The sequence below is a fragment of the Oncorhynchus tshawytscha genome, linkage group LG20 (assembly GCF_018296145.1).
Source record: "Oncorhynchus tshawytscha isolate Ot180627B linkage group LG20, Otsh_v2.0, whole genome shotgun sequence".
Lineage (NCBI taxonomy): Eukaryota > Metazoa > Chordata > Actinopteri > Salmoniformes > Salmonidae > Oncorhynchus > Oncorhynchus tshawytscha.
In genome coordinates this window covers 677,508-702,775 of record NC_056448.1, presented here as the reverse complement: position 1 = coordinate 702,775, position 25,268 = coordinate 677,508, and the positions used below count along the sequence as shown (strand labels likewise).

Here is a 25,268-nt window from a genome sequence, read left to right as displayed (position 1 = left end):
ATGGCATATGAAGTTGAAGTCAGAAATTTACATACACTTAGGTTGGAGTCATTAAAACTCGTTTTTCAACCACTCCACAAATTTCTTGTTAACAAACTATAGTTTTGGCTAGTCGGTTAGTACATCTACTTTGTGCATGACACAAGTAATTTTTCCAACAATTGTTTACAGACAGATTATTTAATTCACTGTATCACAATTCCAGTCGGTCAGAAGTTTACATACATGAAGTTGACTGTGCCTTTAAACAGCTTGGAAAATTCCAGAAATTATGTCATGGCTTTAGAAGCTTCTGATAGGCTAATTGATATTTCAGTCAATTGGAGGTGTACCTATGCATGTATTTCAAGGCCTACCTTCAAACTTAGTGCCTCTTTGCTTGACATCATGGGAAAATCAAAAGAAATCAGCCAAGACCTTAGAAAAAAAATTGTAACCTCCAAGTCTGGTTCATCCTTGGGAGCAATTTCCAAATGCCTGAAGGTACCACATGCATCTGTACAAACAATTGTACACAAGTATAAACACCATGGGACCACACAGCCGTCATACCGCTCAGGAAGGAGACGTGTTCTGTCTCCTAGAGATGAGCATACTTTGGTGCGAAAAGTGCAAATCAATCCCAGAACAACAGCAACGGACCTTGTGACGATGCTGGAGGAAACAGGTAGAAAGGTATCTATATCCACAGCTAAACGAGTCCTATATCGACATAACCTGAAAGGCAGCTCAGCAAGGAAGAAGCCACTGCTCCAAAACCGCCATGAAGCCAGACTACGGTTTGCAACTGCACATGGGGACAAAGATCGTACTTTTTGGAGAAATATCCTCTGGTCTGATGAAACAAAAATATAAAAGTGTGTGCGAGCAAGGAAGCCTTACAAACCTGACTCAGTTACACCGGCTCTGTTAGGGGAATGGGACAAAATTCACCCAATTTATTGTGGGAAGCTTGTGGAAGGCTACCCGAAACTTTGACTGAGGTTAAACAATTTAAAGGCAATGCTACCAAATACTAATTGAGTGTATGTAAACCTCTGACCCACTGGGAATGTGATGAAAGAAATAAAAGCTGAAAGAAATCATTCTCTCTACTATTATTCTGCCATTTCACATTTACTAGGATTAAATATCAGGAATTGTGAAAAACAGAGTTGAAATGTATTTGGTAAAGGTGTATATAAACTTCTGGCTTCAACTGTATATTTATATATTATATTTGTTTTCAACAACTTTCATCCTCTTTATTGACAATGCAGCTGGAGATTAGTGTTGGGCGTGTCCAGATGAACTTCCTGCATCTCTTGAGCTCAAAGGCGGTGCAACATGTGACCATCCACTGCCTGAACGTACCTATCTGGAGGACCTTTGAGGACCAGCCTCCTTCAAAGGGGTCTGTGCATTTCAGGGCGTGGAGTGGGGAGATCATTGAGGCAGGAGGAGAGATGGAGCCTCACGTCATCGAGGACTCCTGTTGGGTACGGCTGCCATTTTCTCTCAGTGGAGTGCACTCTCTGAGCTTGAGGTAGAAGTTGTCTCTCACCACAGATCTAGGATCGATTTACACTACCCTACCCCTGATTCTAAGCATTAGGGTTATGGAAAATATACTCCCCTCCATATGAAAAGTTTATTTACAAAATGCTATATACACTATATCCATTTTCAGATATGGTCAATTAGCTTTTATTGTTAAACTTATTAAAGAGGGGTTGTTCAATGATTGCTTGAAATCTATCACTCGCTTCCTTTCAAAGGGACATTTTTTTTTTGCAAAACACTATAAATAAGTAGTACTGCTAGGTTTTACAGTCACATCTACAAGTAACTACATTTTTAGTAAATAACTAGGAATGATACTTTGACATCAATATTAAAATTAAAAAAACATTAAGAAATTAATCAATATAGTAATATGAGATCTGCATGTAAAACATTGACATTTTAGTCATTTAGCAGGTGCTCTTATCTAGAGAAACTTGCAGTCAGTGCATTCATCTTAAAATAGCTAGTAAAAATTGTATTAAATAAAAAAAACATGGTGAGAAAATAGATATACAGTATACGAACATTCCATTCCAGCAAAAAAATGTATAGATTTATAATCAAGTGACATAACAAAGCATTACAGCGCCATCTTTAGGACTCCATCTTCTGCTGTCTAAAACAGACCGAATTAATCGAAGTTAAAACAATACATCTGTAAATAAATGTAGACATTTGGTGAGGAAGTCTTAATCATACCATTTTACATGGTGTTTTGTGAACCAATGAGCAGTATTTCTGAAGTTTGACAATGTCATGAAAGCATAGGATGATTTGTCCAGCCAGCCATATGAAATCAAAGTGATGCTGCTAACCAGTTCAGCACACAAAATGTTGAATTCTTCCACCAAAAGCAAGCTAGCTACTGTTACTAAGTTAGTAGCTAGCTAACATTATTCTCAGATGAGGCAAAGTTGGCTAGCTATGTCGCCATATTTCTAGCTCCTAGCCATTATTTCTTACATTATTTGCTCAGAATATTTCCGGCATTATTACCTACAGCTGAAAATAACTTTTGATATTAGATCGGCGGTCACTCGTCACAATTTCGATCAGAAATTCGACTTTCCTGAATTGGATCCTTTGTTTGAACTCCCAGAGGCAATTCCATTTATCCTGGCGCTGCATCGTCGACAGAACAGGAATAAGGTCTGGGCTGCTAATCAGACTCAGGAGGTGTGCATATCATCCACCTCCTCCGAGTATATTATTCATTAAAGTTCAGTCCCTGGACAATAAAGTATTGATGTATACACTGACTCTGTGACAGAGTTCATCAGGAAGTGCATTGAGGATGTTGTTCCCACTGTGACGATTAGAACTTAACCAAACCACAAACCGTGGATAGATGGCAGCATGCACGAACCACTGCAATTAACCACGGCAAGGTGTACAAACAGACCAGCTATGGGCAATCAAAGAGACAAAACGACAGTACAGGGACAAAGTGCAGTCGCAATTCAACGGCTCAGACACAAGACGTCTGTGTCAGGGACTCCAGACAATCACAGATTATAAAGGGAAAGCCAGCCACGTTGCGGACACCAACGCCTCACTCCAGGACAAGCTAAAAAAAACTTATTTGCCCGCTTCAAGCAAAAACACAGAACCACCGATGCCGGCCACTGGCGCTCACGAGGACAGTGAGCTCTCATTCTCCAGCCCAGATGGCATCCCTAGCCGCGTCCTCAGAGCATGCGCAGACCAGCAGGCAGGAGTGTTTATGGACATATTCAATCTCTCCCTAGCCAGTCTGTTGTCCCCTCATGCTTCAAGTCCCTTCTTATTCCTGTACCCAAGAAAGCAAAGGTAACTGAACTAAATTACAATCACTCCGTAGCACTCACTTCTGTCATCATGAAGTGCTTTGAGAGGCTAGTTAAGGATCATATCTCCTCCACCTTACCCGATACCCTAGACCCACTACAATTTCCATTCTGCTCCAACAGATAAACGGATTATACAATCACTGTCGCACTGCACACTGCCTATCCAATCTGGACAAGATAAATACCTATGTAAGAATACTGTTCATTGACAACAGCTCAGCCTTCATCGCCATAGTGCTCTTCACTAAGCCCACTGGGTCCTGGACTTCCTTACTGGCCGACCCCAGGTGGGGAAGGTAGGCAAAAACACTTCCTCCACGCTGATCCTCAACATCGGGGTCCCACAAGGGGCCACCTCCTGTACACCCTGTTCACCCAGGACGCACATCTCCAACTCAATCATCAAGTTTGCTGACGACACAACAAGGGTAGGCCTGATTACCATCTATGACAAGACAGCCTACAGGGAGGAGGTGAGGGCCCTGGCGGAGTGGTGCCAGGAAAATAACCATTCCCTCAACGACAACAAAACAAGCTGATTGTGGAATTCAGGAGACAGCAGAGAGAGCACCCCCATCCACATCAACGGGGCCACAGTGGAGAGGGTTCCTCTGCGTGCTCATCACTGACAACCTGACACGGTCCATCCACACAGCGTGGTGAAGAAGGCTCAGCAGCTATGGGGGCTGATCCAGGGGATGGCCGGCTCAGTAACCCAGGACCAGGTCCAGAGGAGTGTGTCGGAGGGCCCAGGGTCATAAAACTGTTAGAGCCGCAGGTCTGGACGAAAGGGCAGAGGGAGAATACGTTGGAATGTTCCTCCTCTCTTTGCTCTAACTCGATTCCACTTTTTCTCTGATGGTGTAGAGCAAGACGCAGTAGTCCTCTGGTTCTCGTCGGTGGGATGTGTTAATACAGGAAAGTGGTCCAAGGTATAATCCTCAGAAGCAACTGCAGAGGATTCCAATCTCATAGAGTACCCTGTATTACCCTCTCGGTCATTTAAAATGGTCACATCAAAAACAGCATGCAATCTTGAAGTCTTCTTAGCCAGAGCGTGATGTTCTTTTAGGATCCTTTTCCTCTCTCTAGGTGTTGAATGATCTGGTCTTTTTAGGAAACTAGTTGTTTACACTTTTCACAAGTGCATACAGTAAGTCAGTAAATTCTTCCTCTATCACTACAGTCAACATAACACAGGTGTCACATTTCAGGAATCCTGGGTTAATTGAATTTGTCCAAATTCTTGTGAATTCTTCACATGTGAGGACTAGATGCATAATGTGCTTACAGATATGTATGAAAATACTCTCAAATAAAAGGTGACAATCTGTACTGTCGCCTAATATAAAACATTTGAATTCAAATAAAAAATACTGGAGTATAGAGCCACATGTTTTAGCTTCACTGTCCAAATGCATATGGAGGGGAGTGTATTTGACCATTACCTGGTCTGTATCTGTGAGGCTATCAGAAAGGGGCTACTTCTTCTTACTCCAGTCTCTCAACTTCCATTTTCTGCACTATGAACAGTAATAGAATAATGACATATCAATCATAAAATCTGAAACTCTTTTACTTTGACTTCCTTGTTTCTCTATTACAGATGAAGGATGGACGCTGGCACCACACCCATTTTGTGTTCCACACCCAGGATCCTAACCTGCTCCCTGTGGTTAACATCTATAACTTACCCAAGACCACTCTCGGATCACACTACCACCTGGAGGTTGGCCCTGTGTGTTTCCTGTAAGGGTGTGTATGTCTGTGTGGTGCTGTGTGTGCAGGGATCCTCACTTCTGAACCTCCATGCAGTTGGGGTGAATGGAACAGTCCACTCCCTCCCTCAAGCACTGTCCAAGAAGGACCTCTGCACCCCTCCCTCAACACCCCCTTATCACCCCTCTCATCAGACTGCAGAAATAAAGGGAAGATATTTTGGTGCTGGGGGAGAATGAGGAGAAGAGCAAAGGAGGAATGGGGGAGTTCTCACACTAATAGCTCCTAAAGAAGACAATTTGTTATTTTTTGCTCTTCAGGAATGATTTAAACTTGATTTAAACAAGCTGTGGATATCTTCTTGGAGAAAAGGCTTTGCCAAACAGTCTCTCATGAACAATTAAGTTAAGGGACATCCAGACTAAGTCGATACTGCCAATTCCCCTTCTTTTGGAATTATAGTGAGTTATCATACAGTGTGTAGTTAATAAATACCAAGGAACAACAGTCTGTCCAAGAGATTCATTAAAGTAATGGGGAACAATATTAAACATACTGTACATATACATGCGTATTCCGTCACTTTTATACATGTAGATTTTATGTAAAGAAATCATCTTCAAGTGCAATAGAAAATTAGATGATCATTTAATATTTTAGACTTTGATAATGCTGAAGGCTTTTTTTGTGTGCTTTGGTGCTTGACTTTATTTTTTTTAAAGCACTTACCCATAGTCCCAAACATGAGACCGACACGTCTCTCAGTCTCTGTGCCATAAAGGATATCAGTGGCAACCAGTCAGAGTATATTGTCTCAGACCTTCTGCCTATAATAATTATTAATGCGTATATCACACCAATTAGACGTGATATACTGTCGGGTGGTGGTAATTTTAGGACACACTTCAAGACCATGCTTGACAGCATACTCTGTATTGAATGTCAGTCAGATAAGCGATCAGGGCCCAGTTTCCCAAAACCATTTTATGGCTAAGTTAATCGTAAGACTATTTAGATGTTTTTGGGAAACTGGGCCCTGGTCACTACCTTCGTCTGATACTCCTCACCTAAAAGAGTGAGCAAGGCATTTTAGAGGTGTTCATACAGTTGAAGTCGAAAGTTTACATACACTTAGGTTGGAGTTGGAGTTTTTCAACCACTCCACAAATTTCTTGTTAACAAACTATAGTTTTGGCAAGTCAGTTAGGACATCTACTTTGTGCATGACACCACTAATTTTCCCAACAATTGTTTACAGACATTATTTCACTTTTGAAGTGGGTCAGAAGTTTACACACAAAGTTGACTGTGCCTTTAAACAGCTTAGAAAATTCCAGAAAATGATGTCATGGATTTAGAAGCTTATGATAGGCTAATTGACATCATTTGAGTCAATTGGAGGTGTACCTGTAGCTGTATTCCAAGGCCTACCTTCAAACTCAGTGCCTCTTTGCTTGACATCAAGGAGAAAATCAAAAGAAATCCACTAAGACCTCAGAAAAAATTATAGACCTCCACAAGTCTGGTTCATCCTTGGGAGCAATTTCCAAACGCCTGAAGGTACCACGTTCATCTGTACAAACAATAGTATACAAGTATAAACACCATGGGACGAAGCAGCCGTCACCCGCTCAGGAAGGAGACGTGTTCTGTCTCCTAGAGATGAATGTACTTTGGTGCGAAAACTGAAAATCAATCCCAGAACAACAGCAACGGGCCTTGTGAAGATGCTGGAGGAAACCGGTACAAAAGTATCTATATCCACAGTAAAACGAGTCCTATATCGACATAACCTGAAAGGCCGCTCAGCAAGGAGGAAGCCACTGCTCCAAAACCGCCATAAAAAAGCCAGACTACGGTTTGCAACTGCACATGGGGACAAAGATCGTACTTTTTGGAGAATTGTCCTCTGGTCTGATGAAACAAAAATAGAAATGTTTGGCCATATATGACCATCGTTATCTTTGGAGGAAAAAGGGGGATGCTTGCAAGCCGAAGAACACCATCCCAACCGTGAAGCACGGGGGTGGCAGCATCATGTTGTGGGGGTGCTTTGCTGTAAGAGGGACTGGTGCACTTCACAAAATAGATGGCGTCATGAGGGAGGGAAATTATGTGGATAATATTGATGCAACATCTCAAGACATCAGTCAGGAAGATAAAGCTTGGTCGCAAATGGGGTCTTCCAAATGGACAATGACCCCAAGCATACTTCCAAAGTTATGGCTTAAGGACAACAAAGTCAAGGTATTGGAGTGGCCATCACAAAGCCCTGACCTCAATCCCATAGAAAATTTGTGGGCAGAACTGAAAAGCATGTGCGAGCAAGGAGGTCTACAAACCTGACTCAGTTACACCAGCTTTGTCTGGAGGAATGGGCCAAAATTCACCCAACTTATTGTGGGATGCTTGTGGAAGGCTACCTGAAACGTTTGACCCAAGTTAAACAATTTAAAGGCAATGCTACCAAATACTAATTGAGTGAATGTAAACTTCTGACCCACTGGGAATGTGATGAAAGAAATAAAAGCTGAAATAAATTATTCTCTCTCTTATTCTGACATTTCACATTCTTAAAATAAAGTGGTGATCCTAACTGACCTAAGACAGGGAATTTTTACTGTGATTAAATGTCAGGAATTGTGATAAACTGAGTTTAAATGTATTTGGCTAAGGTGTATGTAAACTTCTGACTTCAACTGTATGTATCACTCTTCCCTTCTCAGTATGCACTAGTGTAGCATGAAGTTTCCTGACCTGAGGTCAGTTTGGATTTTCCCTAATTTGTGTAGGGCAAGCTGATCCTATATCTGTGCCTATGGGCAACTTCAACACAGAGCCAGAGCTCTCACCTGTTACAGACAAGTAAGAACAGATTACAGAATTTATCAAGCGTCTCAGAGTCGCAGTGCTGATCTAGGATTAGGTTCCTCCTGTCCAAATATAACCATGTTCGTTATTATCCTGAAAAGAAAAGCTGATCGTAGATAGGCACTCCTACTCCTCATCTGGTCTCTCACACATGTTTCTGACCAACCTGAGGTGCTTCTCTAATTACAGGTATTGTATACGCTACACCACTCTGCCATACACATTGGGGAGCTAATGCAAGTATTCAGGTGTCTGGCAAGGTTACTCACCACAAAACAATGGTTCACCTCCATTAACCACCTCGAATCTGTACTAATGTGACAGATTAAATTACATTTAGCCAGCGTGAGTCTTGCTTATTGATCAGATGAACTATATATGTCACACATTCTCATATTGCTACTGTGTGGTACCCAAATCCTTGATATATGGCCAAATAGATTCACCAATTCAAAACCAATTTCATGTTTCATGATTCTGAGAAAAAATGCAATTCAGAGGTGCCTATTATAAGGCAATAGATTTAGAGATTAAAAATAGAATACTTTTGTAAGCATAAAAAAATACATGGTTATATCTATGCAAGCCTTGTTATATACAGTGGATCCCCTCTTGCTAATTCAATTTTATTTAAATGTCATAAACGTGGTTGCTGACCAAGCAAGGTGCTCTTTGTCTAAGCGATAGTTATTTTATCTGATAACATTATGTTATCAGTTAGCCCAACTAGCCTTGGAGTTTATATATTTTTATTTGTACATTTGGAGCTCCAGAGAACACATTTATTGCAATGTTAATTGTCTTTATTTGTATTTTTTTATTTTATTATTTCACTTTTCTCTATGTTAATCAAACATGTACTGTATACTGGAATTCTGTTCCAGGGATGTCACTAGGATCGGGCTTTCGGGGCTTCAGCATTTTGGGGGTCAGCCCCGAATCTTTAGCGCAGTAGTTCCGAACTCCAGTCCTGAGTACCCCCAAGAGCACACATCTTTGTTGTAGCGCTGAACAAACATACTGTACCAGGTGCAACTCATTGAGGGCCTGATGATTAGTTGACAAGTTCAATTAGGTGTGCTTGTCTGGTGCTAGAATAAAAATGTGTACTGTTGCGGAACTCGAGGACCGGAGTTGTGAACCAATGCTTTAACACTGCTGCGATGGTGTAAAAAATAATTGTCAACTGAATGCGTCACTTAGTTCATAGAGCCGTGTTAACGTGAAACTCCCAAAGTCATAAGTCATCATTTCAACACTGTTTTGATTGGGACAGCACCATTGTGCTGCTTTGAGACAAACATGGATACTCTTCTTGATAAATCAATTAATGTCAGATTTTAGTGTTCATTGAATGTCTGTTTGGATATTTGGTTACAATTAGGCTGGGAAATTTTAGCTAAGTTGAGGTGAGTGCACATCATCATTAGTCTAGTTTGTTCATCTATTAGCAGGACTGATCAGAACATTTTGCTAGCATGTTATGTATAGTCTGGTGGATTATTTTGCTCTTCACTCGCAACGTAACCATGACCCCATTCCTGAAAGGTAAGACTCTTTTGAACACTTTCACATAGTCATTTTAAATATTTTCTAATTAGCCTTAATAACATCGTTTCTGTGCTACAATGATTAAAGCCTCATGCAGGAAAATTAAGTCAACTGCACTGTCTTTTAAAAAGGCCATTAGTCCTACATAGTTTCTATAACAATGTAGCTAAAACCACTATTGGCTAAAAATAAAAAATAAATGAATAGATAAACTCTTGTTCATTAACTTACTGAAAATATTCACATACGCAATAACCTCATATGGGGTTACTGACCACAATCCATTGAATTTATAGGGGAGAGCACAGTGCATGGAAGAAAACATAGCTGTGGGAGGTGTGCTGGAGGTGCTGCAGATAAATTGAAATAAATTTGACCAATTGTATAATTACTCCTGTCTTTAGAGAAATAAATGAAATCTTTGAAAATATACACCAGAGAGCAGTCGAAGTGTCTGTCAATGAACAGAAGGCAGCAGCTAAAAGACCTTTCACAAACTTTCAAAATACAATTACGGGAAAAACACGTGTCAGTTTGGATGAGTCAGTGCTACTGGAAAGTTTGTGGACTATAATTTCCTCCTCATATAGTACAATCGGTCTCCACTCTTTTTATTGGCCTATGCTATTGGTTGCATTTAAGACAGGGTAGTTCGTTTTAATTGTCTCATGTCAGTGTAGCCTGTCTTGTCAGTAATTTGTGTGGTATCAAAAAAATATTCTTCAAATATCTCCAGTCGTGTAAAATTACGTATAATTGCATGAAATTATTTTAGAAATGGCAATTTTTCTCTAACCGCAAATACAATGAAATGCCTGGTCTTCAATGCCTGGGTCCAGAATGTTCGTAAACTCTGGTGACTCCCCTGCTCTGTTAAATGCTATAACTTGTGTTTAAACATAAAAATATATATACATTTGAAGTCGGAAGTTTATATACACTTAGGTTGGAGACGTTAAAACTCGTTTTTCAACCATTCCACGTTCCTTGTTAACAAATTATAGTTTTGGCAAGTCGGTTAGGACATCTACTTTGCATGACAAGTCAATTTTCCAACAATTTTAACGGACAGATTATTTATCTTTAGAATTCACTGTATCACAATTCCAGTGGGTCAGAAGTTTGCATAAACTAAGTTGACTGTGCCTTTAAACAGCTTGGAAAATTCCAGAAAATGATGTCCTGGCTTTAGAAGCTTCTGAGTCAATTGGAGGTGTACCTGTGGATGTATTTCAAGGCCTTAACTTCAAACTCAGTGCTTCTTTGCTTGACATCATGGGAAAATCAAAATAAATCAGCCAAGAACTCAGAAAAAAAGTCTGATTCATCCTTGGGAACAATTCCCAAACGCCTGAAGGTACCACATGCATCTGTACAAACAATAGTACGCAAGTATAAACACCACACAGCTGTCATACCGCTCAGGAAGGAGACATGTTCTGTCTCTTAGAGATGAACGTACATTGGTGCGAAAAGTGCAAATTAATCCCAGAACAACAGCAACGGACCTTGTGAAGATGCTGGAGGAAACAGGTACAAAAGTATCTATACCCACAGTAAAACGAGTCCTATATTGACATAACCTGAAAGGCCGCTCAGCAAGGAAGAAGCCACTGCTACAAACCCGCCATAAAAATGCCAGACTACGGTTTGCAACTGCACATGGGGACAAAGATTGTACTTTTTGGAGAAATGTCCTCTGGTCTGATGAAACAGAAATGGAACTCTTTGGCCATAATGACCATCGTTAACTTTGGAGGAAAAAGGGGGAGACTTGTAAGCCGAAGAACACCACCCCAACCGTGAAGCACAGGGGTACAGCATCATGTTGTGGGTTTGCTTTGTTGCAGGAGGGACTGGTCCACAAAATGATGTGGATATATTGATGTAACATCAAGACATCAGTCAGGAAGTTAAAAGCTTGGTCGCAAATGGGTCTTCCAAATGGACAATGACCCCAAGCATGCTTCCAAAGTTGTGGCAAAATGGATTAAGGACAACTAGGTCAAGGTATTGTAGTGGCCATGACCTCAGTCCCATAGAAAATGTGTGGGCAGAATTGAAAAAGCATGAGCGAGCAAGGAGGCCTGTGTGTGTCAAGAGGAATGGGCCAATATTCACCCAACTTATTGTGGGAAGCTTGTGGAAGACTACCCAAAACTTTGACCGAAGTTAAACAATTTAAAAGGCAATGCTACCAAATACTAATTGAGTGTATGTAAACTTCTGACACACTGGGAATGTGATGAAAGAAATAAAAGCTGAAAGAAATCATTCTCTCTACTATTATTCTGACATTTCACATTCTTAAAATAAAGTGGTGATCCTAACTGACCTAAGACAGGGAATTTTTACTAGGATTAAATGTCAGGAATTGTGAAAAACGGAGTTTAAATGTATTTGGCTAAGGTGTATGTAAACTTCCGACTTCAAACTGTAAATATATATATTTACATACAAAATATCAGCCCAATGACTCATGCATTTCCAAACAAGATCTATGCTTTTGCCTTCACGTGTCTGTTTGCCTTGCAGTTCCCCATGTTTAATGTTCAGTTCTTCAATAAATATTTAGGATCTGGGTTTGAACACTTGCATACCCAATAATATATTTTCTTGATTCTGCAGTATATCCGCCAGGGGTCACGATAATGGAACCAGTCCCTTCCTCTCACTACTCTGCCCTAGATTTGTGCATTCACATGCGCCTCCACCGTAGGCATCAGGCTACTGAGAGGAGGGCAGCTTATAATAATGTCTGGAATGGAGTGAGTGGAATGGCATCAAACCCATGGAAACCAGTTCTATCCTAGCACGCTCAGCGATATGTTTGGAATTTGCGCAAAAGGGGCAGCGTTCAATCTGTGGAGCGCATTTGACATCGATAAAATGCAATTGTGTTCATTGTCTGTAGCTTATGCCGGCCCATACCATACCCCCACCACCACCATGCAGCACTCTGTTCACAACGTTGACATCACTACAAACCACTTGCCCACACGATGCCATATACGTAGTCTACAGTTGTGAGGCAGGTTGGACGTAATGCTAAATTCTCTAAAACGATGTTAGTGGTGACTTATAGTAGAGAAATTAACATTCCATTATCTGGTAACAGCTCTGGTGGACATTCCTGCAATCAGCATGCCAATTGAATGCTCCCTCAAAACTTGAATCATCTGTGGCATTGTGGTGTGACAAAACTGTACATTTTAGTGGCCTTTTATTGTCCCCAGCACAAGGTGCATCTGTGTAGTGATCATGCTATTTAATGAGCTTCTTGATATGCCACACCTGTCAGGTGGATGGATTATCGTGGCAAAGGAGAAATGCTCACTGACAAGCATGTAAACAAATTTGAGCAGAACATTAGAGAGAAATAAGCTTTTTGTGCTTATGGAACATTTCTGGGATCTTTTATTTCAGCTCATGAAACATGCGACCAACACTTTACATATATATTTTTGTTCAGCATACTTTCGTTTGACATAACTAATTGTCATTTTAAGAAGAAAACACATTCCAATGAGCACAGATGTCAGGTCAACGTCTAGTTTTGATTTGATTGAGTTGTAAACAAACGTGAACTCAATGAGAAATCAAAAAAACAACAAGGTGTCATTAGATTTAGATAAAGTTTTTTTTACATTGATTACGTTTGGCAAATCCAATCAGTTCTCCACGTTGATTCAACGTCATCACATAGATTTCATGGGTTGAAATGACATGGAAACAACGTTAATTCAACCTAGTGGAATCGCACCGATTGACGTCTGCCGTTCATTTGCCGTTCATTCGATTGCTGAAAGTGCTGTGTTTTTTAGGCTGGCGACTGACAAATGTCATTTTCGCCTGTTTCTACATGTAGAATCGGTTTGCAAATTGTGGCTGGCACTCAGTTGAGGTGCTAAGCAGAGGTGCCTAGCAACAACCACATTGAATCTGATGTTTTTAATTCCATATTCATATGTGGCACTCAATCTTGATACAATTCCGGTGTTTCATATTTTGAATTTCAAGCATCTAGACCTTAGTCTGGACACTCACATCCATTTTTTTTATCTTAAGTATTTATTTTGCACATGACCTGCCATTACCATGACAACCACCCTCAAATTTAGAGGAACAGTGACACGAAATGAGCATTACATCTGTGTGCTACTTCAGAGGCTACATCTGTGTGCTACTTCAGAGGTTACGTCAGTGTGAATGCACACATCTGATATGTAAAACTGAGTGTGGACAGTCAGAAAAAAATATTGAATATGAATAATGATAGATTTGGGGGTTTTTTTTAGATTTGGATTTGGGTATCAGGATAAGTATGACACTGAGTCACCGATTGTATACTATGTATTTTTTATTAGCTAAGCAATAAGTGGTAAATGCAATTTTCGTATATACAGGCTCTCTGTCCCACCTCTCAGGGCCAACAGAGAACTGACGTGTTCCTGACAAAGATATTATAATATACTCTTGGCAGAAATAGTTCCTGCTTCCGAGCCGGCCTGTCAGAGTAGAGACGGGGCGTGGTTTAGACTCACCCAGCCTATCGTTGATTGTTGGCGCAGAGCTGGTCCCATCCACCGGGCGCTCCAGCGGTCAGTAGTTGTAGTTGTGTAGAATATACAGTTATCAGGCACCTGGCTCCTGTTATCCTTTTGTAACTAGGGGGCAGTATTTTCATTTTTGGATAAAAAACGTTCCCGTTTTAAACGGGATATTTTGTCACGACAAAATGCTCGACTATGCATATAATTGACAGCTTTGGATAGAAAACACTCTGACGTTTCCAAAACTGCAAAGATATTGTCTGTGAGTGCAACAGAACTGATGTTACAGGTGAAACCCAGATAAAAATCCAACCAGAAAGTGCCCCATATTTTGAAAGCCCTGCATGCCAATGACTCCTTATATGGCTGTGAATGGGCTACGAATGAGCTTATGCTTTCTACGTATTCCCCAAGGTGTCTACAGCATTGTGACGTCTTTTTACGCATTTATGTTGAAGAATAGCCGTAAGGGACCACATTGAGCAAGTGGTCTCATGATGGCTCCCGCAGAAAATCAGAACATTTCCAATCGCTTCTTATGAGAAACCAATTGTCCCGGTGGATATTTAATCGAATAGATATGTGAAAAACACCTTGAGGATAAAACAACGTAAACAACGTTTGCCATGTTTCTGTCAATATTATGGAGCTAATTTGGAAAAAAGTTCGGCGTTGTAGTGACTGCATTTTCCGGTCGATTTCTCAGCCAAACGTGAAGAACAAACGGAGCTATTTCGCCTACAAAAATAATATTTTTGGAAAAAAGGAACATTTGCTATCTAACTGGGAGTCTCCTGAGTGAAAACATCCAAAGTTCTTCAAAGGTAAATTATTTAATTTGATTGCTTTTCTTATTTTTGTGAAAATGTTGCCTGCTGGTAGCAGAGCCTAGCATAGCATTATGCCATGATAAACTTACACAAATGCTTGTCTAGCTTTGGCTGCATATTTTGAAATTCTGAGATGACAGTGTGATTAACAAAATGCTAAGCTGTGTCTCAATATATTTCATTTGTGATTTTCATGAATAGGAACATTTTCTAGGGATATTTATTTCTGCTGCGTTATGCTAATTAGTTTGAGGCTATGATTACGCTGCCGCAGGCGGGATGGGTAGTATCAAGAAGTTTTTAACTAACAAAAGACTGTTTGTTCTCGCAACATTATGTTCTGAATGTGCCCCCCAACTCATTGCACAGTTCCTGTCTTCATGTTATTCTGTATTTTTCCATCATGAGAAAGGCCCATGGCCCTGAAACTGTTAACAATGTCTCAAGTCAGCTATATTGCATAACACATATACCCACACAAGCCAGCAGCAAATAATATTCCATCACATATGATATGGTAAGGGCTATAGTGTATAACACAGAACACGCAATAACATAAAGAAATATTCGCTGTCACTTTTCACATTTTTAAGTGTGATAGACAGAGAGAATGCTTTGCTTTGGCCAACAAATATATCTTCTCATTTCTCCTAAATCAACAGGCCCATATGTCCTAGCTCTAGGAATTAATTAATTCACCCTACACACACTGACTCTTTGTCAGATATACAACACCTGAGTCAATCTCTGGACTATCTTTTTCAAATGGAAACACACACACCACTCAACAACAAATCCTGCCTACTGCTCTAATGATGTATAACGTAATCTGCTGCACAATTCATATAGACTGAATTCAATAGCAAGGCCTAGTTCTAAACGATGAACAAAGGCATTTCACACACAAATACATTAATGATTTAATGATTCATAAATTTTACCAGGCGGTGATACAGCCCGACAGGATGCTCTCGATCATGCACCTGGAAAAGTTTGTGAGTGCTTTTATCTTATATCCCAGTCTGCTGTTCCCACATGCTTCAAGAGGGCCACCATTGTTCCTGTTCCCAAGAAAGCTAAGGTAACTGAGCTAAACGACTACCGCCCCGTAGCATTCACATCCGTCATCATGAAGTGCTTTGAGAGACTAGTCAAGGACCCTATCACCTCCACCCTACCTGACACCCTAGACCCACTCCAATTTGCTTACTGCCCAAATAGGTCCACAGACGATGCAATCTCAACCACACTGCACACTGCCCTAACCCATCTGGACAAGAGGAATACCTATGTGAGAATGCTGTTCATCGACTACAGCTCGGCATTCAACACCATAGTACCCTCCAAGCTCGAGACCCTGGGTCTCGACCCCGCCCTGTGCAACTGGGTACTGGACTTCCTGACGAGCCGCCCCCAGGTGGTGAGGGTAGGCAACAACATCTCCTCCCCGCTGATCCTCAACACTGGGGCCCCACAAGGGTGCGTTCTGAGCCCTCTCCTGTACTCCCTGTTCACCCACGACTGCGTGGCCACGCACGCCTCCAACTCAATCATCAAGTTTGCGGACAACACAGCAGTGGTAGGCTTGATTACCAACAACGACGAGACGGCCTACAGGGAGGAGGTGAGGGCCCTCGGAGTGTGGTGTCAGGAAAATAACCTCACACTCAACGTCAACAAAACTAAGGAGATGATTGTGGACTTCAGGAAACAGCAGAGGGAACACCCCCCTATCCACATCGATGGAACAGTAGTGGAGAGGGTAGCAAGTTTTAAGTTCCTCGGCATACACATCACAGACAAACTGAATTGGTCCACTCACACAGACAGCATCGTGAAGAAGGCGCAGCAGCGCCTCTTCAACCTCAGGAGGCTGAAGAAATTCGGCTTGTCACCAAAAGCACTCACAAACTTCTACAGATGCACAATCGAGAGCATCCTGGCGGGCTGTATCACCGCCTGGTACGGCAACTGCTCCGCCCTCAACCGTAAGGCTCTCCAGAGGGTAGTGAGGTCTGCACAACGCATCACCGGGGGCAAACTACCTGCCCTCCAGGACACCTACACCACCCGATGTTACAGGAAGGCCATAAAGATCATCAAGGACATCAACCACCCGAGCCACTGCCTGTTCACCCCGCTATCATCCAGAAGGCGAGGTCAGTACAGGTGCATCAAAGCTGGGACCGAGAGACTGAAAAACAGCTTCTATCTCAAGGCCATCAGACTGTTAAACATCCACCACTAACATTTAGTGGCTGCTGCCAACACACTGACACTGACTCAACTCCAGCCACTTTAATAATGGGAATTGATGGGAAATGATTTAAAATATATCACTAGCCACTTTAAACAATGCTACCTTATATAATGTTACTTACCCTACATTATTCATCTCATATGCATACGTATATACTGTACTCTATATCATCGACTGTATCCTTATGTAATACATGTATCACTGGCCACTTTAACTATGCCACTTTGTTTACATACTCATCTCATATGTATATACTGTACTCGATACCATCTACTGTATCTTGCCTATGCTGCTCTGTACCATCACTCATTCATATATCCTTATGTACATATTCTTTATCCCCTTACACTGTGTATAAGACAGTAGTTTTGGAATTGTTAGTTAGATTACTTGTTGGTTATTACTGCATTGTCGGAACTAGAAGCACAAGCATTTCGCTACACTCACATTAACATCTGCTAACCATGTGTATGTGACAAATAAAATTTGATTTGATTTGATGCATCTTTGAAAGTCTCTATTTCAAAACTCGATTTGTGCGTTCTACCTGTCTTCTCGATTGAGGATGATAAGGGCATGTAGTTGCCAGTTTATGTTCAGAAGACGATCTACCTCCTGACACACTTTTCCTGTGAAATGAGTGCCTTGGTTGGAATCTAACTGTTCCGGAAATCCTCATCTGGGAAGGATTTCTCTAATTAGAGTTTTAGCTGTGTGTTGTGCAGTTCCTTTCTTCATAGGGTAGGCTTCAACCCATCGTGAGAAATGATCAACAATGACCAGCACATTGTGTCCTTAACATTTTGGCAGTGTGATGTAATCAAGCTGTAGATGTCTGGAGGGTCCTGGTGGGGCAGGCGCTCGTTGTGTCTGCACTTTCACTCGTCCTTTGGTATTGTTTTCCATACAAATGTTGCAATTCGCCATAACAGCCTGAGCCTCTTTCCGAACACCAGGATTCCACCATTTGTTGACAAAACGATAAACTATCTTGTCCACACCAATGTGTCACAAAGAGTGGATCTGTGTCACCAAGAAGGGTAAGAGTGCATTCGGCGCTACACATCTCATCTCAGGTACACACACCTTCTTGATTGAGTTTGCACCCTGCAGCAATCCATTCCGACACTTCATCTTTTGGTGCACTGCTTTGCATATCTCTAATGTGTTGCAATGTATCAAAGTTGTATATCCTCATCAGTTTAGGTGACAGAGGTGTTCCTTTGGCAGCTCGGTCAGCCAAATCCTTACCTTTACTCTCGTCTGTAAAGATTTTTCCATGTGCTTTCATTTAAAAAATTGCAACTTGTCCAGGTAACTGGAGAGCATTCAGTAGAGCCATCACCTCTGGTCCATTCTTCACAGGAGCTCGCATTGACGCATGAATCCTCTGTTTATCCATATTTTTCCAAACTCATGAGTAACACCAAAAGTATACCTCAAATCTGTGTAGATATTAGCTGTTTTTTCTTCAGCCTGTTTACATGCTTCTGTCAAAGCCACCAATTCTACCACCTGTGCTGATGTTCCTGTAGGTAGCGTGCCTGTCACAATCTGATTGTCCATTGCAGTAACTGCCCATCCTGCCTTCCTCACAGCCCCCTCCACAATGCTTGAACCGTCTGTGCATAAGATAAACTCAGAGTTTTCCAATTGATGACTCTTATTAAAAAGGAATGCTTCTTCAAATTGTCCCACATACAGGTTTGCATAGTTAGACCCTCCCCTCAAGAATGGTCTACCATATAGCCAGTTATGCAGGGTTAAACAAATATGTGGCCACCAGTCAGATTTTGAAATCAATGCTAAAAAAATGACAGATACATTCAAAATGAGAGGCTACAAGGACAAATCTCTTGATGCTGCAATGATGAAAATATATCAAAAACCAAGAGCGGAATTGCTAAAAACTCAACCACAGAAAAACAACGCCACCGCCTTTTGCACTAAGTACACCAAGGGATCGGAAAAAATGAAAGCAATCCTGGAAAAGCACTGGCATATTCTGCAATCAGACAACAACAACAAAATATCGCACACCTCTTCAAGAAACCCCCACTGGTGGACTATAAGCATGGTCGCAATATTGGAGATATTTTGGTGAGATCTGACATGACCCCTGAGCCCACTCAGACACTCTTGACACCTATCCCAAATGGGAACTACAAATGTGGCTCATGCGCACAGTGCAATAGCACTATAAAAACGTCTTTCTTCAGACACCCACATACAGGTCGAAAGATCCCTGTTAGGGGTATCATCTCATGCAAGACCAAGGGAGTAATCTATCTCAGCACCTGTTCACGTGGAAAAGCCTATGTAGGACAAACGAAAAAACAATTAAAACAATGCATAGCTGAACACCGCAGCTCAATCCGGTATGAGAACATTGACTATCCAGTAGCAGCTCACTTTGTTGAAGCTAACCATCCCATCTCCTCCCTCAAATACACAGGCATTGAGCATGCTGCTCTACCAAGGAGAGGAGGTAACATCGAGATCCTACTACTTCAAAAGGGAGGCTTACTGGATATCCTATCTAAAAACATGGACCCCTAGTGGTCTGAATATTGACTTTGATCTTTTGATGCTAATATTATATACAATATTCCATTATTTTTCTACATGATAACAATAACATCACATATTTAATATGCCATATATTATTTTTTAACAGTTTCACTAATGAATTTTAATTAACTTAATCATTGACACACCCCTCACTACTGTCATTGGTTACACTAATTGCACTGTGTGTCTACATAAACTGGTTCAAGTATTCATGACATTATCCTGAAGAAGGCACAGTGATGCCGAAACGTTGATAAATCCCCATTAAAGGTAAGGGTAGGTTACAACACATCCGTCACGCTGATCCTCAACACGGGGCCACTCAGTGGTGTGTGCTCAGTCCCCTCCTGTACTCCCTGTTCACTCAAGACTGCACGACCAAACACGTCTCCAACACAGTCATTAAGTTTGCCGATGACCCAACAGCGGTAGGCCTGATCACCAACAACGATGAGACAGCCTATAGGGAGGAGGTGCAAGGACAACAACCTCTCCCTCAACATGATCAAGACAAAGGAGATGATTGTGGACTACAGGGAAGGGAGGACCGAGCACGCCCCCATTCTCATCGACTGGGCTGTAGTGAAGCAGGTTGAGAGCTTCAAGTTCCTTGGGATCCACATTGTCATGTCTTTGGCATCATTAAAGTGAAGACTGTTATTTTATCAAATCAATTCTCTGTAATTATTATTACGTGATTAAACTAATTATGTAAATGTAATTAACTAGGAAGTCGGTGCACCAAGGAAAGTCTTCAGATTACAAAGTTATAATTTTGCTAATATAAACTCTACAGATATTTCTATCTGATCAATTAGTCTTCTAATTAATGAATTATTCTTTACCTCACGTTAGTCTCATTCCAAATGTCGTAAAATGTTGGTTATCTGCACGAAACCAGAAATCATCCATATACCAATTGTTTTAATCATTTATTTACAAACTAAATAATCACAGAAATGCATAAACAAACAAACAGTAGATATGGTTATAAGGAAATGATAGGGGAGGTTCCCTAGTGGGCTAATATGACGGCTTGGTAGACAAATGGAAGTGGGTGTGGACTGAGAAGGGCAGGAAAGACACAAAGGAGTCACTACACAGTTGATAATTATATTAATTGAAATGCTAATCCTTTGCACATGAACGCTCACTCATTCGGGAATAATTGCAATCAATATATAATAACGTTCAGTGTGTCATCGTGATCTGTTGGAATCGTCCGTCTTTCTGCTGGAGAGTTCGTCCGAGCATCTCTCTCTCTGCTTCCCTGAAGTCTGTCGTGGTTCGAATGGATACATCAGAGTACCATTCAGAAAAGTTCTCATTGAATAGATGTTTCGACGGTTGTCGGTCTTCACATCCCAGGTTGACATAATTTCAAGCTGCAGACTAGTAATTAGTATTGAAGATTTGCTCTTATTCTGTTGGGATCGATAGTCTCAGAGTTTAACCATTACCCGCCGTGTAGCCAAAAGTAATGTGGTATGGTTAGGAATTCAACAACCATTACAACCTAGCTTATACTGAGGTTTTTGTGGTCTCTACTCAAACCTTTGCCCCCTCGGTGTCCATCGAGGTACGCGTGGTCTGAAGAGGATTTCTTCAGGAGGGGTTTTTATTCGTAACAGTAGAAAAGGGCTGTCCTATGAGCCTAATCGTGTCTGTGCTCATGGGGGCGGGCCAATGACTTAGTTAAACTTTAAAGGGAATACTATTCTCTCACATTAACGGTTAAACCTAGCATTACGTCATTTCACAAATAGTTTAATCTTTACTCATTCATTTTATACAATAATTAGATGCAAACCTCATAACGGAGGCACCTGTATGAACAGAGTTATGGTAATGTGGCTGTATTGTCTTTCATGAGGTCACAAATATGAAACAAAACGGACCAGGTCGTACCTGGCTTCTCCACCGACCGTTTACAAATTCTCCAAAACATGGATATTATTCAGTTCTCCTGTTCTGTGATGTAAAAGTTCCCTTGTTCTACTGTGAAACTCTCTCTCTCTCTATAGTGCATGGCCAGGAGGAGAGAGTCTCCTCCAGGAATTTACAATCTGAGATAACAGAACCTGGGTGTAGGAGAGAGTGAGAGAGGGATGCCACGATCTATACCCAGAAAGGGCCACCTCATGACAACATTACCAACAAACTAACATGGTCCAAGCCCGCCAAGGCAATCGTGAAGAGGGCACGACAAAACCGATACCCCTCAGGAGACTGAAAAGATTTGACATGGGTCCTCAGATCCTCAAAAGGATCTACAGCTGCACCATCGAGAGCATCCTGACTGGTTGCATCACCGTCTGGTATGGCAACTGCTTGGGCCTCCGACCGCAAGGCACTACAGAGGCTAATCCGCTTAAAAAGTAAGCTATTTGATTGACAACAATTCTTACTTGTGACAATGTACAAATGCAAACAACTATTCAGAGACTATTTCAAAATGTAGGTAACCTCTCTCAATAAGATTTAGTACATACCAGGCCTGACACAAAATGTAGAAACAGTAGCCTACTTTGACAACAATTCAGTGAATGCAACAAGTATTAGATAGAGACAGATTAAGAGAGAAGATTTTTTTTCAACAGCTGTTCAAAGCCAATAAAATATTTGTAGGACATATTCTTATTTCACACTGTCACTTTAGTGTTTGCTTTTAGCCAACATGTCATGGAACTTCTGGAAGCACTGCTCCATCCTGCAAAGTGGCACAGAACACATACAGCACCCAAAGGAGGATTCTACACATCCACCACTCTTTGTCCTGCGTCCACTCAGGTCCTCTCTTCACATGCTTTCAAATGAGTTACAACTCAGTCCACACACCCTGGTGCATACTCTTGGCTCCCGTCTTCCTGCCACTGTAGCCTTATAACAAAGTGAATGCACAAGCTACATTTCGAATTCCTTCAGGGACCAGTGCATGTGGTTTCTGTGAAAGGGCCTTTTCAGGGTCCCCAACACAATGTACTTATTTACTATAGCAATGTTGAGCATCCCCCAAACCACATACTTCCACCATTTTCTGCCTGTATGTCCAACATTGTAATAGCACCTCAGTTTTTCAAGATGGTCAACCCTGCCCATTTTCTTGTTGTAATCCATTACAAGCTCTGGAACAGATCCAAGTTTCTACCACTTTTAAAAACAACTCCAAAACCCCTGCCACTGTCACTTTAGGCCCAGGCTGTGTGGTATAAGGGTGAATGGTGGGACATGGGGCAGATCCACTCGGGTGTCCTCCTCCCCTCCCTCTGCTTCGTCCTCATGTCCCTCCACTCTCCTCTACACTCTCCTCACGCTCAACCTCCCTCCTTGCTCCACATCTCTATCCATCCAAGCATCTCTAACTCCTCTTCCTCCCTACCTTTTGCTGCTGAGCCCTGATTCTCCACATCACTTCCCTCACTTTCACTGACCTAAATGAACAGAGTGAGAGGAGTACGGCTGTCTCCGACTAAATCGTTGGGTCGACATTTTTAAAACGGGCTCAGACTTGCTGCGGTGTAGCTAAACAGTGCAATTGCACTTGAGATGGATTTTAAGGCTATGGATGAGAAAGCTAACCTCTAATTTCCAAACGTTAAGGTCAGTTGTATGCTGCTGCTTTGCGATCTAATAATATTGTATCTACACATCCCGGTTCCAGGAGAATTGTCATCAACTGACACTAAGTAGCATATCGCAACGGACAAAAAATCTTACTAGAAAATATTCATATTCATGAAATCACAATTTAAATATATTAAAACACAGCTTAGCCTTTTGTTAATCACCCTGTCATCTCAGATTTTGAAAATATGCTTTACAGCCAAAGCAAGACAAGCATTTGTGTAAATTTATCGATAGCCTAGCATAGCATTATGCCTAGCTAGCAGCAGGCAATCTGGTCACGAAAATCAGAAAAGCAATCAAATTAGATCGTTTACCTTTGATGAGCTTCGGATGTTTTCACTCACGAGACTCCCAGTTAGATGGCAAATGTTCCTTTTTTCCATAAAAAAATTTTTTGGAGCCGTTAGTTCTTCACTTTTGGCTGAGAAAACGACCAGAAATTGCAGTCACGACAACGCCGAAAAAATATTCCAAATTAGCTCCATAATATCGACAGAAACATGGCAAACACAGTTTATAATCAACCCTCAAGGTGTTTTTCAAATATCTATTCGATAATATATCAACCGGGACAGAGCTTTTTTCAGTAAGACCGGGTGGAAAAATGGCTACCTCTGTCTTTTGCACGAGAAATACACAAAGAGCCATCAGGTGGACACTGACGCAATGTTGTCGCTCAGGCTCATTTTTCAAAATAAAAGCCTGAAACTATGCATTGTTGATACTAGACATACTGGGAAGCCATAGAAAAAGGAATCTCGTTGATATCCCATTCACTGCTCAATAGGGAAGCATAGGAAGGGACTCTTATTTAGAAACCGCTGCGTTCCTGATTGGATTTTTCTCATTATTTTGCCCGCAATATCAGTTCTGTTATACTCACAGACAATATCTTTACAGTTTTGGAAACTTTAGAGTGTTTTCTATCCTAAGCTGTCAATTATATGCATATTCTAGCATCTTGTCCTGACAAAATATCCCGTTTACTACGGGCATATTCTATTTTCTGGTCCTGAAAAATAGCCCGTTTACTTTGGGAACGTTATCTTTCCAAAAAAAAAAAAACCCTAGATTCAACAAGTTATCATGAATGGTTCCATTAAATAGGCTCAATATTTTTTACTGATGCATTTGGTTCAATTTAGGTTCTGAATGTAAGGTGAAAAGGTATGTTCTGTATGTTTAAAATATATATTTTCCTGGATGCTGAAAAGGCAGCCTCAGGAACCGCTCTGTCGCAATCGCAATCTATCTTCCTGGACCTTCTCTCCACCTTGGCAGTGCTAATAATTACCATAGCTATAAATGCCACAAAGTCCACCTTCTTAACCTTTAAAATGTCAGGATCCTGCTGGTGAAAGTCAACCCCTGCAACCTGCAGTGTAGGCCTATCCACCACCATGGACTTCTGATGCACCATTCAACCCCTCTACCCTTTTCACAGCTGCTGCATATAAAATGCTCTGTACAACCCTGACTTTGGCCACCTCATTCTCTTTCACCCTTGTGCGGCATTAGGAAGACGTGACTTCATGACTCCCACCGCAAATGCAACATGTCATATTTTAAAAATGTATTTCCTGTATCCCATTCTCCCTCATACTAGATCTCAGCCTCTCTCTTTCCCTCTAATACTGCCCACACTGTAGCAATACATGCTCCACGTTCTGTGTTTCCTGACAATAGTCACACTTTCCTGTGGGATGCTTTCCTATCACATTTTAGGACTTATTCAACTGGCTGTGTCCCACCCTTAATTCATCTTTGTTACAGTTTTCTAGGTGTGAAGGAGAGTCGGACCAAACTGCAGCGTGTAGATTGCGATCCATGTTTAATGAACAACGTAAACAATCAGAGACAACGATAAACACCTGCCTCTGATTGAGAACCACTCCAGACAGCCATAGACCTT

The 25,268-nt window shown here is 41.3% G+C and overlaps 1 protein-coding gene across 3 annotated transcripts in view; it reads left to right on the top strand.

The window, feature by feature from the left end:
* Positions 1 to 5,659, top strand: part of col27a1a (collagen, type XXVII, alpha 1a) — a 221,135-nt gene extending 215,476 nt beyond the window's left edge. For all 3 annotated transcript variants that reach the window (XM_024381218.2, XM_024381219.2, XM_024381217.2), the window contains 2 exons: positions 1,260 to 1,478; positions 4,981 to 5,659. In XM_024381218.2, the coding sequence (XP_024236986.1) occupies positions 1,260 to 1,478; positions 4,981 to 5,127 (366 nt within the window). In that variant the 3' untranslated portion in view covers positions 5,128 to 5,659. The remainder of the gene's footprint in view (positions 1 to 1,259; positions 1,479 to 4,980) is intronic.
* The last annotated feature ends 19,609 nt before the right edge of the window (positions 5,660 to 25,268 follow it).